The sequence below is a fragment of the Pyrus communis genome, chromosome 2, assembly GCF_963583255.1.
Source record: "Pyrus communis chromosome 2, drPyrComm1.1, whole genome shotgun sequence".
NCBI classification, from domain to species: Eukaryota; Viridiplantae; Streptophyta; class Magnoliopsida; order Rosales; family Rosaceae; genus Pyrus; species Pyrus communis.
In genome coordinates, this window is record NC_084804.1 from 3,387,837 (window position 1) to 3,400,799 (window position 12,963).

General features: G+C 35.1%; 1 protein-coding gene across 1 annotated transcript; it reads right to left on the bottom strand.

The window, feature by feature from the left end:
* Positions 1–5,832: 5,832 nt before the first annotated feature.
* LOC137722134 (WUSCHEL-related homeobox 9-like) lies at positions 5,833–8,678 on the bottom strand. The gene is made up of 4 exons (XM_068461113.1): positions 8,346–8,678; positions 7,228–8,097; positions 6,335–6,552; positions 5,833–5,972 (listed from the first exon to the last, which is right to left on the bottom strand). Exons 1-4 carry the CDS (start codon positions 8,482–8,484, stop codon positions 5,967–5,969), a joined length of 1,233 nt encoding a protein of 410 aa, XP_068317214.1. The 5' UTR covers positions 8,485–8,678; the 3' UTR covers positions 5,833–5,966.
* Positions 8,679–12,963: the final 4,285 nt, after the last annotated feature.

Below are 12,963 nucleotides of genomic sequence, written 5' to 3' on the forward strand. Positions count from 1 at the left end.
TTTTACTCTTAGTTGGCGAAATTGTGGTTATGATTAAGAATTCCCGATCCCAAATAAAAGTTCTCGACCTTTTTACCTTTTAGTCACAACAACCAAAGATACGAAGAAAAAAAATATATTACGAAGTTTTGTGCTTATAATCAAATTCGTTTATCTTATAACTTACTTTGTAAATATCATTTATGCAGAAAATGAATTAAAAATAAGATCGTTTGGTCAATTTATTATAGCAAATACATAAACGGTTCGTAACACTTTTACCAATTCTGTTCATCTGTTTTTATACAATTCAATAACTAAACGACCTTAATTTTAATTGATTTTGCAAAAGATGATCTTCATAAAGTAATTTATAATATGAACATTTCTAATTATAAATACGAAATTTTATAAATTGACAATGAACGATTTTGAATAGAAACTCATATTCATCATTTGAGTAGCCAAATATTATTCAAAATTAGGCCGACACGTGTTTGTTCTTTTGCATTCAAGAATGACGAACATGAAATGAGAGTAATAATGTAATGGTGGTTTAGTTAAATGTGTGATAGCAATCATATCATCTTGTGTTATTTATTTAGAATATCATGATAACATATCAAGAATATATGGAAGTTTTGCTCTTACATTCAAATTTGAATCTCCTCTCAAAAATTAAAATTATTATCTCTTGTTTTTTTTTTTTTTTTTTTTTTCTGATTTGAGTTGCTTATAACATGATATTGCTCCATTTACTATTTAGATTCAACCCCATAGACCTGTAATTTTGTTTCTTTTATTTAAAATTGTATAGAGAAAGGGTCCAATTGTTATTACAAAATACATACACACTTGTGGAAATATATTTAATTTATATGGATTCAACACCATATACATTTTTTTTGTTGGAACACCATATATCTTGAGATATGGTTTCTAGGAAGAAAGGTCAGCTCTTCTAGTCTCTTACGACTATATCAGCTTCAAATCCACGTTAATTTCACCAGCAATAATCCAACGTTTACCATTTCAATTTTGAATTTTTTTTTATTATTTATTTTTGTATGAGTGAGTCTCCTTTGAAAAACATCCAACAAAAAAAAAATAATGAAAAACGATGTCCAGTAAGATACGTGATTTCTAAGATTCATCCAGACTAAATAATTGGTTACTTTCAAATGTTCATGATAATTTCTAACCGACACATGATTAATTTGAGGTTTATCATATAAGTTTTGAATTATAACAAAGGGGACGAATTCATGGCACCATTTTTTTTTTTATAATTTTTTACATCATTTTTGTAGGGTCTATTTCGTAATGTATTTCAACAATCTGAACGATCTATCATTTAGGTATTATCATGTCTGCCAAAAATCACTGAAATTTGAAACTATATGACTGTTGAGTTGAGAATTAAGGGTTTCTTTGTATAATAGTATTCGTCCATTTTCTTCATTACAAATGAATGTCTTAATGGTTTTGAATTTTTCTAATTTTTTGCAAGGATGATCTATGAATAATGTCCAAAAAACTAGATGGTCTAGATTGTTAAAGTACATTACAGAGTGGGTTCCACAAAACATGTGTAAAAAATTGTGTAAAAAAAATAGTGCCACATATCCACCCTATAACAAATTTATGTATTGTGCGCAAAGGTTGAAGATTAGGCTAGGTTAAACTAAAAGGAAAGTGAATGTTGGATCAGCTTTCACGGTAGAAAAAAGCATGCAAACACAGGTCATCTCCAATGGAGAGGGCTAAAAGTTCAAAAGCGAAAAAATGGCATGATTTGCCCAAAAACTCATCTCCAACAAATGACTGAGTTATAATTCTATGGAGTTAACCAAACCATTATTTAGCCAAATGGGCATCATGCTGGTTAAATGTAGCCATCGGCTTAGCCCTTTCTTGGAGGTCAACCTCAATCGCAATAATTGATTCAAATTCAATGGCTAGATTTAAAAACATTAGACGGTAGTTTAATTAACTAACCAATAAATTTAAAGAATAAACTTAAAACTAATAAATATTGAGGGGATTATGTTTAGTTTCTTCGGTTGGAGATGTTATAATTCTGGACAGGACTATATTTGATCATTTCGATTGGAGATGGCCTCAGACCCTCGAAGACCCAGCTTGATGAACTTTTTCATTAATTTCTTATACAATTATATAGGTTTAACACGAGGCTCATATTGTTTTAAGACTCGAGTGTAGTCGAGTGGATTTTAATCATATCAAATACTAACCGAGAAAAGAAAGAGTCAATTACAAAGTACATTTCTAGGTTTGGAGTTGAAAATAATAACAATTCAAGTCACACTTACGTCTAACTATACAAACATCTGTTAATTGCGGATGTTGCAAGCGGGCTCACTTCTAGAAGGCTTTTAGGAGACAACTCAACTCAAATTTGCTCTGACACAAGATAATTCAACATCTCTGATCCGTCCAAGTTAAATCACTAAAGTTAGCTTACTTTAGGTTATAAACTTCATGCCAAAATCAAAGCTGTAATACTTCATGTTGCAATGTAAAAATAATAAAGCTTGTGTTTCTTAAAATGCAACCAGAAACCTCATGGGTGTATTTTGTCGCCTCACGTCAATTTCCGAATTAATTATTTACATGAGACCTTCAAATCACATACGTGCTGTGGACATGTAAGAACAATCCCATCAAGGTGACTGTTCTCTTCTCTCACTCTTCACCTAATCCACTGGTGGAGGGACCCGGCTTCTCTGCTCTTTCAGTTTCCATACACTTCTATTTTTTATTATTTTGCACGATCACGGTCAAACCACGTTAATATTTTATATTGATTTTTTTATAAAAATAATAAAACAAAAAACAACAGTGATATAAAATATTGACGTGATTTAATCGTAATCGTACAAATAAAAAATGATGGAAGTGTATAGAAAGTAGGAGGGCAGACAACCAGATTCCTCGTGGGGGCATGTAAATGCAGATTACTGCATGGGTGTAGGCCATGATCAACATCAGCCAATCTTAACGCGGCACGTCGAGCTTGTATAGTGTTCTCCGACAACCATCCCTCTCAGAAACCCTGGATACGTTGATTCGGAAAGGCACCTCATCAAATACTTCATGATTTCTTCTTCCCCTTCCACCGCCATGCTTTGAATCGCTTTCCACACTCTCCTGTGCAGTAAAAGGGTCGATCTTCTTACACCACAATACGTGATAGTTCATGCAAAAGTAAACACACAAGTGACTAGTGTTGTACGACGTGACGTGGTAGGCCTAGCCTCATGTAGCTATAGACTATAGGGCAAGGAATTTTGGTAGACCTGCAGGTCTTGTTTGATATATCCAATCGATCGAAATATATCACTCAATCAAATCCAAGTAAGAACACTAGCTACGTACTGTTGGCCTCTCAGATTGCAAATTGCACGTAACAAATCTGCACCACCAAAAAAAGAAAAGAAACGTTGACCTAGCTAGCTCTGCTTACAATCTGCCTTGCCTTCTTCTGATGATCACCGACTGCAAAGCATATACGTACGGCAAAGAATGCATGTGGCAGAAATTAAACACACAGCTGTGAGTAGTGAGTGCATGCATTGTTGAAATTTTTTGGATCGAAGAGTTAGGGGATCTCACTATAACAACATCGATATTGTTTTCAACTTTACCACATGCGTAATTCGTCAGGTGTGGGGTAATCATATTTAAACCCCCCTCACGTGTGAAGATCCACAGTCAGCAATTGAAACTCAGATGTCAGCTCTTTGTTAAGAGCAATTGAAACTCAAAGGTCATCTCTTTGTTAAGCTCGTTAGCTTGCATGGGTCCGAACCTAGCTCGGATAGCATGTTGAAATTTTTTAGATCGACGGGCTTGGGGAACCCCACTCTAATGACACCGATACTGTTCTTAACTTTACCACCTGCCCAATTCGTCAGGTATGGGGTTTTATCACAAAAAAATCTCGGTATTAGTTAAAATGAAGTAATCATATTTAAACTCATTGTTTTCTTTTCACCCACCGATATGGGATTCCATCATGTATTCCGGATGTTTGTCAAACATTAATACTTTTCCGTTTCTGGTCAGGCCCTATGATTCTCATTGATATGTGTCGTCGAAGCAAGATGTATAATGTTTATTAAATGGTGATGATCTATCGTATCCAAGTATTGCTGAAACTGAAAGGCACCCTGCTCACTTTCTGTATGCACACACCTTCAATCATATCAGATACCTCATAATGTATGTATATGTACAGATCCATTAAAAAGCCCTAATTTCATTATGCTGTGTACATACATACATACCTACGATCCATGGCAACTTGCAGGGAATACCGGATCAAGATTTTGGCAACACGTGTATCATTGTTATATATTAAATACCACTCAGCTGATCAACCCTTTTTTTTTTCATCTTAAAATTTATTTATTTCCTTAGGGCGTGCCTTAATGTGTAAGTTTCTTCTCATAAGTACACATGCTCTAAATTTTTCAGAGAAAATATGACACATTGACACACATATTAACAGTGCATGTACACAAAGTAAGACGCGCCCTACCACATTGCAGAATGGTGTACACCATCTAACAGATAGCTTCTCTTTCTTACATAATTCTTTGTCTTCTGGTGGATCGAACCGAAAGTCACTAAGATATTGAACTGAATCGGCTATGATGCATCCACTTTGACGTTATTGCATGAGATAGCGTTTTTGGGTCTTTTTGACCAAGGTCCCATTGAGTCAAGAATTTTTGTATTCAAAACATGATCATTATATGGTGTTACCATTTTACATATTATTATATATAAGCGGACAATAGGTTAATATGTTACACAGAGATCGGGTTCATCAAAAACTTCCATTGAGTACGCCTATAGCAAGGCCATATCTGACCCAATGATAACCCTAGCCAGATATATTGCTCCCCCACCCCTCCTCTTCCTTTTACACATATACAGACCATACCTACCAAGGATAATACTTGCATTCCTAGCTTGAGGATGAGCTCATTCCATTACTTGCAAGCATTATCCATATATTAATAGTTCAATTCATTACTAATTTATATACTATTTTGGTCTGCACAATTGGTTGAAATTCCTAGCTAATTTAATTTATGCATGATTAACTTGTTGCTTCTACAATATCATACACCCATCCGTTTACAATTTTTGTAAAGAAACCATATACGTATGAACTATATAGCATATAATCACAGATATTCTTTTTAGCCAATATTGTTTGTTTATTTAGCAACTACAGGTTTATTTGTCCATACTTTGGGTGACAATCTAACTAGGACCTGGATTGTCTGCTCTCCCTATCCCATACCCTTCCCATCCTTTCATATTTTTTTGTCACGGTTAAACTACGTCAACATTTTATATTGATTTTTTTATAGAAATAATAAGACAAAAATCAATGAGAATATAAAATTTAGACGTGGTTTAATCGTAACCACAAAAATAGATAGGGATGGAAAGGATATGGGATGGGGGAGGACTGACTATCCAGGTCCATCTAACTACAAATAGTGGACAGTTGTTTGCGGAAGAAACGTGGCAAAAAGATCTAAATTTTGGGTGGAAGCTGTAGAACAAATGTTAAAAAAATTGAAAAGTACCAGATGTCTGGATCCCTTCAACAATAAGAAAGTGAATCGAAAAGTAGCGGAAATTATGAGATGATATCATCTCATTTGAATTTGAGTTTACCAGCGTGCACATGAGCATGATATGCGGGTTAAACCTTTCATAGAAAAAGCACACCTCACACGTAAATATATATTATCATCCTTTATATAACCAGAAACAAGTAAATTACTAGTACATAAATAGGTCCACAAACTCTGAAATAACCCTAAATTGATGAAGCCCTGGCTTATAATATTGCAAACTCTAGCGCAAATTAAAGAAGACATATATAGAGAAAAGGCACACAGAAACCACAGCCCGTCTCCTCGAGCTAGCTTCCACCTCTTCTATATCTACAATCCCAGAAGAACACATTAATGATCATCAACTGCAAGCATAGATAAAATAAATACACACGCATATATAACAGTGGTCTAGCTGGATGCCAACAAATAAAGATGCAAAACAAAACCATATCACATTGTTTTACAAACAAGATAATCTAAAATATTTCATACGAAGTGGAATTCGAACTTAGGCAAGAAGAAATACTACTCTAGCCAACTTAGCTAAATTCGGATCTCTATTGTATCACGTTTTTTTTTTTTAAATTTGGGATATACATATAGAAAGGAACCAAATAAAGTTACTGTTAAAGATTAATTAGCAAAAAGAAATCAAAATAATTTAAGGAAAATAAGTGTGAGTTTAATACCAGATAATAGAAACCACCGTGGTGGAGAGAGTGGAGGGTGAGACCCCACTCATTGGTGAGAACGGGCTGACCAGAGGAGTGAATGAGAACGGCGTCATCCCCGAAAGCCTCACGCACGTTGAAGGGACCCACACCCACCTCGAATGCGACGTCGTTTATGAATACCGTTGATTTCGCCACACCTCCCGGAGCCATTGCACCCGCTTCACCAACACCGCCTGTCCAAAACTCCAAACACCACCCGATTAAGTCACACAATCACACAGTATGCGACGTCGTTTCACCAGTACGTGAACAGTCCGGTAATGTCCGGCCGGGTAATATTTATTCTAACCTAAATTAAAACAGGTTACAGAACATAGGCAATCAAAACCCATGCACACGTCCATCATAATCCCAAACGCAAAAACCTAGCAAGCTAAAACCTTCATGCCCATCGAAAAGACAAATCTACCCTCCTTTCCATACCTAATATATGACAAACATGGCATTCACTTTCGTCCCATGATATAAAACCTTACTTTCGGAAAGGGATCCTCTCTGGATCTATTCCTCATAATCCATCAATTAAAGGATCCGTGTCATTGAAATTTGATCCAAAAATTGAAATTATTATAACTTTTAAAATAGGCTTATGTTTGTAACAGTTGGATCAAATTTCAATATAATGGATTCCTTGATTTATTAGATTAGGAGGAAGGGATCGGAGAGGATCCCTTTCCCTTACTTTCACCCCAAAATACAAAACCCATCATCAACCAATCCCACTTTGTTACATTTTGGTATATACTATGGCTTCATAATACAAAAAAAAATGCTCTAATCTATTACTATTATTGCACATATATATGGAGATCTAAATTAGCAAAACATGAAATTTTGAGTTTATTTACCTCGACTATTGTGGATCACGGGGGATGGAACAGCGACAGTAGGAGTAGTAGAAGCTGCAGCAGTAGTTGGAGTTGTGGTGGCATCGATATTGTAATTGAGGTGTTGCTGATGATCCACATTCTTCATGGCCTTGATCTGATCTTCCTGATGGTGGTGATATTCTTTCCTTGATATTGCTCCATGGTTCATGATCTCACTCAGCAGGATATTAGTGCAAGGCCCAATGTTGTTATTATTATTATTGGTTTGCTCATGACGTGGAACATTAACCACATTAGCCAGCTCAGAGAAGCAGAACCCTTGTGTCAAATTAGGATTAATGTTGGCCTGATGCACTGGAAAAAAGAACGGAGATTCGAGCAAGACCTCGTTGTGGAGAGGATGGTGAGGCTGGAAAAAGTTAGTGCTTTGGTTCACAGAAGCAGTTGGAGAGTTGACTGAAGCCTCATGAGTGGAGAACCCCATGGAGAAGGCCTTGTTGTTTGGTGCTTTGGGGGATGACTTTTCGGAGGAGGATGAGGACGAGGACGAAGGGGCGGCGGCATTGATGATGTTGAGAGTGGTGGCGGCAGAGACGGGGGTGGAGATAGGAAGCTGGGTGTGGTGATGGTGGGTTTGTTGTTGCCTGGATGAGTTGTGGAGGTTGCGGAGCTTGTGCTTGCTTCTTGACTTTCGGTTCTGGAACCAATAGAACACATTGGCGTCTCCGACTTGACCGTACTCTTGCAGCTGAACCCTAATCTTCCTGATCTCATCCCTCGGAGGATTCACCATCCCGGAGTTGAAGATTGCTTCGAGTATGCGAATTTGCTCCGGTTTCGGGTTCCATCTAGGTTTTGGCTCCGGACTGCGTTCTTCACACCCTCCAACTGTTACATTCACATAATTAATCAAAAATGTACATGTACAGATAAACTTAACATAATAATTTGTAACAAATTATGCATAATTGGTATGGATTATGAAAAAAAATACTATGATTATTATACATAGAAAAGTGGATTGTATAAACTTTCGTGAAAAATAATTATAAAATATTGAAAAGAGTTTTAACATAAATGAGTGTTGAAGACGGTTATAAAGAAGTGAGTGATGAAATAGGAATTTGGGGATTTACCTGAGGAGTAGGAGGAGGGTCGGTGGCAGCCGTTTGAGACAAGAGAAGGGTTGATGTCATGCTGCCATTGGTGGTGGGTGCTGCAATTAGCAGGCTTGGACTTGAACATGCTTGGCCAGTGTCTGTTTGATGAAGCCATGATGATGATGACGACCAAAGGGAGGGATAAAGAGACAGAGAGAAAGCTAGCTAGATATTATAGCAGCTACGAAGCTATAGGTATAGCCAAACAAAAGAGAAGGAGAAACCCTTTTCTGCTGTTTGTTTTTCTGGCACTGGATATATCCTCTCCTTAGCCGAGCAGAACATCACTTCTTATAGTCTCACCACCTACTCCTGTGAGTTCAATGTTTCTTGTTTATTAATTAACACTTGTACAATAAAAAAACACTAGTCCTTCCCATCTCCCAAAGAAAATATATAAAATAGGATACAAACTGATGAGAAATTATATAAATTAAACAAATATAATTTGATTTTTATATAAAATGGGCAGAACCCACAACAGGAATCGCCTGCTAGAAAGATAGACAAGAAAGGAAATGAAAATAAAAAAAAGTTGTGTGGGGTGAAACTAAAAGAGAGAGAGAGAGAGAGGTACTATTTATCGACCCATTCCCTTCTTTTAGACTTTAGATTTAATACTAGTGAGTGAAGAGTGATGATGATCATGAAATGATGCTTGCTCTCTACTCAAATACCGAAAAGTATAGTACAAACCCAATCCCCCCACCTGACGAGAAGCAAAGGGAACTTAGAAAAGAATACCTGCTGGCTGGGGCTTAATTGGAACCTTCATCAGAGATATGAGAGAGAGAGAGAGAGAGAGAGAGAGAGAGAGAGAGAGGTGAGGATTGTTCTGATCAGTTTGTCTCCTTCTTTTTCATTTTTATCTTCTGATATTTGTAAAGAGGAATCGTGCTTGCTCTGATCAATTGTTTGGGGTTTTGCTTTGCCCTGAGTGGGGAATTAATTGGGCCGGGAGAGGAGAGGAGGGTGGAAGTGAGATATTGGGATTATTCTAATGGCAAAGGTCGTTGTGGGAATAAATAGGGGAGGGGAAGGGTGTTTGAAAGTCAAGGCAATGGGAGAAAGGAGCATGCCGTTGCCGTGTAATGTAGGGTTTAATTGGAAAGCGGTGGTGGGAGCCGTGGTATAGTAATTGCATATCTCACATTTGGGTTTATTTTGAGCGAAAGTAATGTAGGCTTTTGGATTGACTCGAAGGCATATATTTATTTATTGTTACTGTTATATTATAAAGGGATAATCATTATTAAGTTCATATAATAAGAAAATTCATATATTATCATCCACACTTTTTATTGTGCGTGAATTTTTTCATATATATATATATATATGTATGTATTTTACGTATCTATGTATGTTTAGATACTTACATATTGATACATTCGTATAGAAACTTATGTACCAATACATTCGTACCAAAATTTATGTGCATATACATTAGTGCCGATACTTATGTACCGATACATTTGTGCCAATACTTATGTACCAATATATTCGTACCAAAACTTACGTACCTAAGAGTTTTTTTTTAATATAAATTGTTTTTATTTTGCTGTTGACTTTGAATTTTGAATAAATTTCAGATGATAAGTTTATAAATAATAAATGTGCTATAATTACTTAAATATGGTAAGTTTTAAAAATAGAAACTTAAATTAGGTTTAGAAAACCATTCAGGATAAAGTCTAAAAGGAATTTTATTTATGCCCTAAAATATAAAAGCCTCGTAAAATATAAAATGATAAAGTGCATAAAAAATACGTATGTGTTATTTGTAATTTTGGAGTTGTTTGATAATCATTTCATTTTCATTTTTTATTTTTAACTAAAAACTCGTTTGATACTACTTTCAAATTTTAGTTTTCATATTGAAAGCGAAATTTTGAAAACTCAAAAAAGTAGTTTTCACTTCTAGTAACCAAATAAGGGTTTCCAATTTTCAAAAAAAGTGAAAACTAATAGTAAAATGGTTATCAAGGCGCCTCTAGCATGAAACGTATGTTTAAAAATTAGGTCATTATTTAAAATTTTAATATTGATTTATCTAAAATATTTACATATATGTGAACTTTATTTTTTTATAGGGTTAAACTCTGTTTACTAGTTAGGAATTTGGGGTGAGGGATTCAACCTTCGATGAGGTGGTTATTCACTTGGCTATCGTGCCATTGCATAAGCCCCCAACCTCAATTTTATATGAATTATTTAAAAATGTGTAAGAAATATCTATATGAAATATGACTGTATGTACAATATACGTGTATTGTAGGGGCGGGTCTATTAAGGGACCAAGGTGGTCCTAGGACCACCCAAAAGTTTGAATAGTTGGATGTGAAGACCACTGAAGACCACCTAAATCTGAGCATTTGGTGGTAGCGGCCGCAAGGAAAGAAAACCAGAAAGGGCAGCCTGAGGAGGAAGAAGAAGAAAAACAACTTTTTTCAACTTTTAACGCTTGACAATATGGCGTTGTTTCATCCCGTCATTTAATAAGTATGTGCTTTGTGGCCGTTTGTTCTTGGGGCAAGGTGTTTTCTAGCTATTAGAAAATTAAGCCACGTCACTTTATTTTACGTCTTTACTTCTTCTTTTTTTGGTTGAAATTATATCCTTTTGTTCTCTACCGCTTTTTCATTCTTCCTTTCTTTTATTGATCTATTTTGTAATTGCTATCAATTTCATCTTGTTTGTGTGTATGTTCTTCCCCTTGTTTTCTTCATTTTTTTTTATTTTCATTTGTTTGCATCGTTTTCTAATTACAGAAGACAATTTTTATGCTTATTTTACAATAAAAAAAGAAAGGGAGTTTGAATCCGCGACGCAATGGTTGAATAGGAAAACTTTAACCACCAGGATAATGCATCACTTGCATTGTTTGCTTCGTTTTAAACCAGTCATAAAAACTAAAAATAAAAACATTTAGGTATAAAATGCTGAAACTGAAACCTTGTGGCTCATTTTGGAAATGATCACAAGCTGTAGTATGTAGCGTGTAAATGAAAAGTTAGGAGTTCATCATTTAATTTTTCAAGGTTTTTCGTCTAATTTTTTTTAGAGCTTCTAAATTGGGACTACCAAATGTTAAAATCCTAAATCTGCCACTTATTATACATATACTTTTAGAAAAAATGTATAACTTAACGAATCATTAAAAAATATGTATGTGAAATACGCAAATTTAACTTACAACGCCAATTTGTAATTACATATATTGAAGTCATTGGATGAACGACGTGACACTTGAAAAGCTTGCACGCAACACATACAGTGGAAATGGCAGTTACAGAAAAATGCTGGAGGCAAAGGAAGGTTAAAGTGTTGCGATGTGACTGCACTGGTGCTTGCCCTGCTTCCTGGTTTTAGCTTCATCAGCTGATGGGTAAGTGGACAGATCAGTACAGAAGAAAACTTCCTCAACAATCATTTCGACTGGTTATGCCTAGAAAAATCAAAGGTAACATGACTGATATCTACAATGTATGTCAAACAGCATTGAAACGTACAAATACATCACTTGAACAGTTCAATTTATAATCTTAAGAGCATCTTCAAATGAGATGCCAAAATGTATACATCAGCTATAATAGTAAAAAAAAAAAAAACCACACTCATATTCTTCAACCGAAGTGCAAAATCCTATGTGGCGATGACATGAATTGGCAGCAAAAGAGGTTGCTGTCAAATTTGACAGTAGCTTCAAATGTTTTTTTTATTAATTATTAAATGTATTTATTAATTTTTAATTAGTTTGATCATTTATTATAATTAATGTTGAGTTGATCGTTGTAATTACCCTACTTTTTTCTTCTTTTCAATCAAGAAAGGTGAACAAATTACTGATTAAATTTTAAATGTTATTTATTAAATTTTAATTAGTTTAATAATTTATTTTATAAAATAATAAAATAATAATTTAATTTGATATATCTTGTTTGGAGAATAAAACTTTAAAAGATCTCAAAGTGTCACATAAGCTGTCAAAATTTAAATTTTATGTTCAAAATTTGACATCTCTTTTGGAGATAGTCTAAATTAGTCATATACCACATGTTTTACGTTTAGTTTAAACTTATTTCGTAAATCAAATAAATATGATTGTTGATAGTTAAATTTTATTTTTAAATACTAATTAATTGGAGTGATTTACAAAATACACATGTGAAAGCAAGGAGCGTTTTGATGATATCTAATCTTTGACTAATTAAGTTCTAGCCGAAAAAAAGGGGTTTTAACTGATTATTTAAGAGAGTTACTAGACCCATCCCATAATTTTATTTTCCCACCGGCTTATATTATCATCCCTCAACAAAGTTGAAAAAATAAAAATACTCTTTCTCCACCCTCCGATATTCCTAAAATGTCCTTCATATATTTTACTATTTCCCAGAAATTGAAAGAAATAAACTGAAAAAATACTCAAAAAAACTACCACCCAACCCGTACGAACGCAACTCAACGGCAACCCCTTTCACCGTCCGTCGTGAACCCGCCCTCGAGCATCTTCTGCTTGATGTGGGCCTGACGACACGTTCTGCGTGTGGCACACCTTTGCAAAGGCCTGCATCCCAGCAGTCGTCGGAGCCGTCGC

Excerpts from the sequence above, each read along its gene's own strand:
- LOC137722134 (XM_068461113.1), bottom strand. The coding sequence starts at position 8,484 with ATGGCTTCATCAAACAGACACTGGCCAAGCATGTTCAAGTCCAAGCCT. Across the intron at positions 8,098-8,345 it reads ACCCTCCTCCTACTCCTCAG|TTGGAGGGTGTGAAGAACGC; the intron begins GTAAATCCCCAA and ends TGAATGTAACAG. Across the intron at positions 6,553-7,227 it reads CGTGATCCACAATAGTCGAG|GCGGTGTTGGTGAAGCGGGT; the intron begins GTAAATAAACTC and ends AGTTTTGGACAG.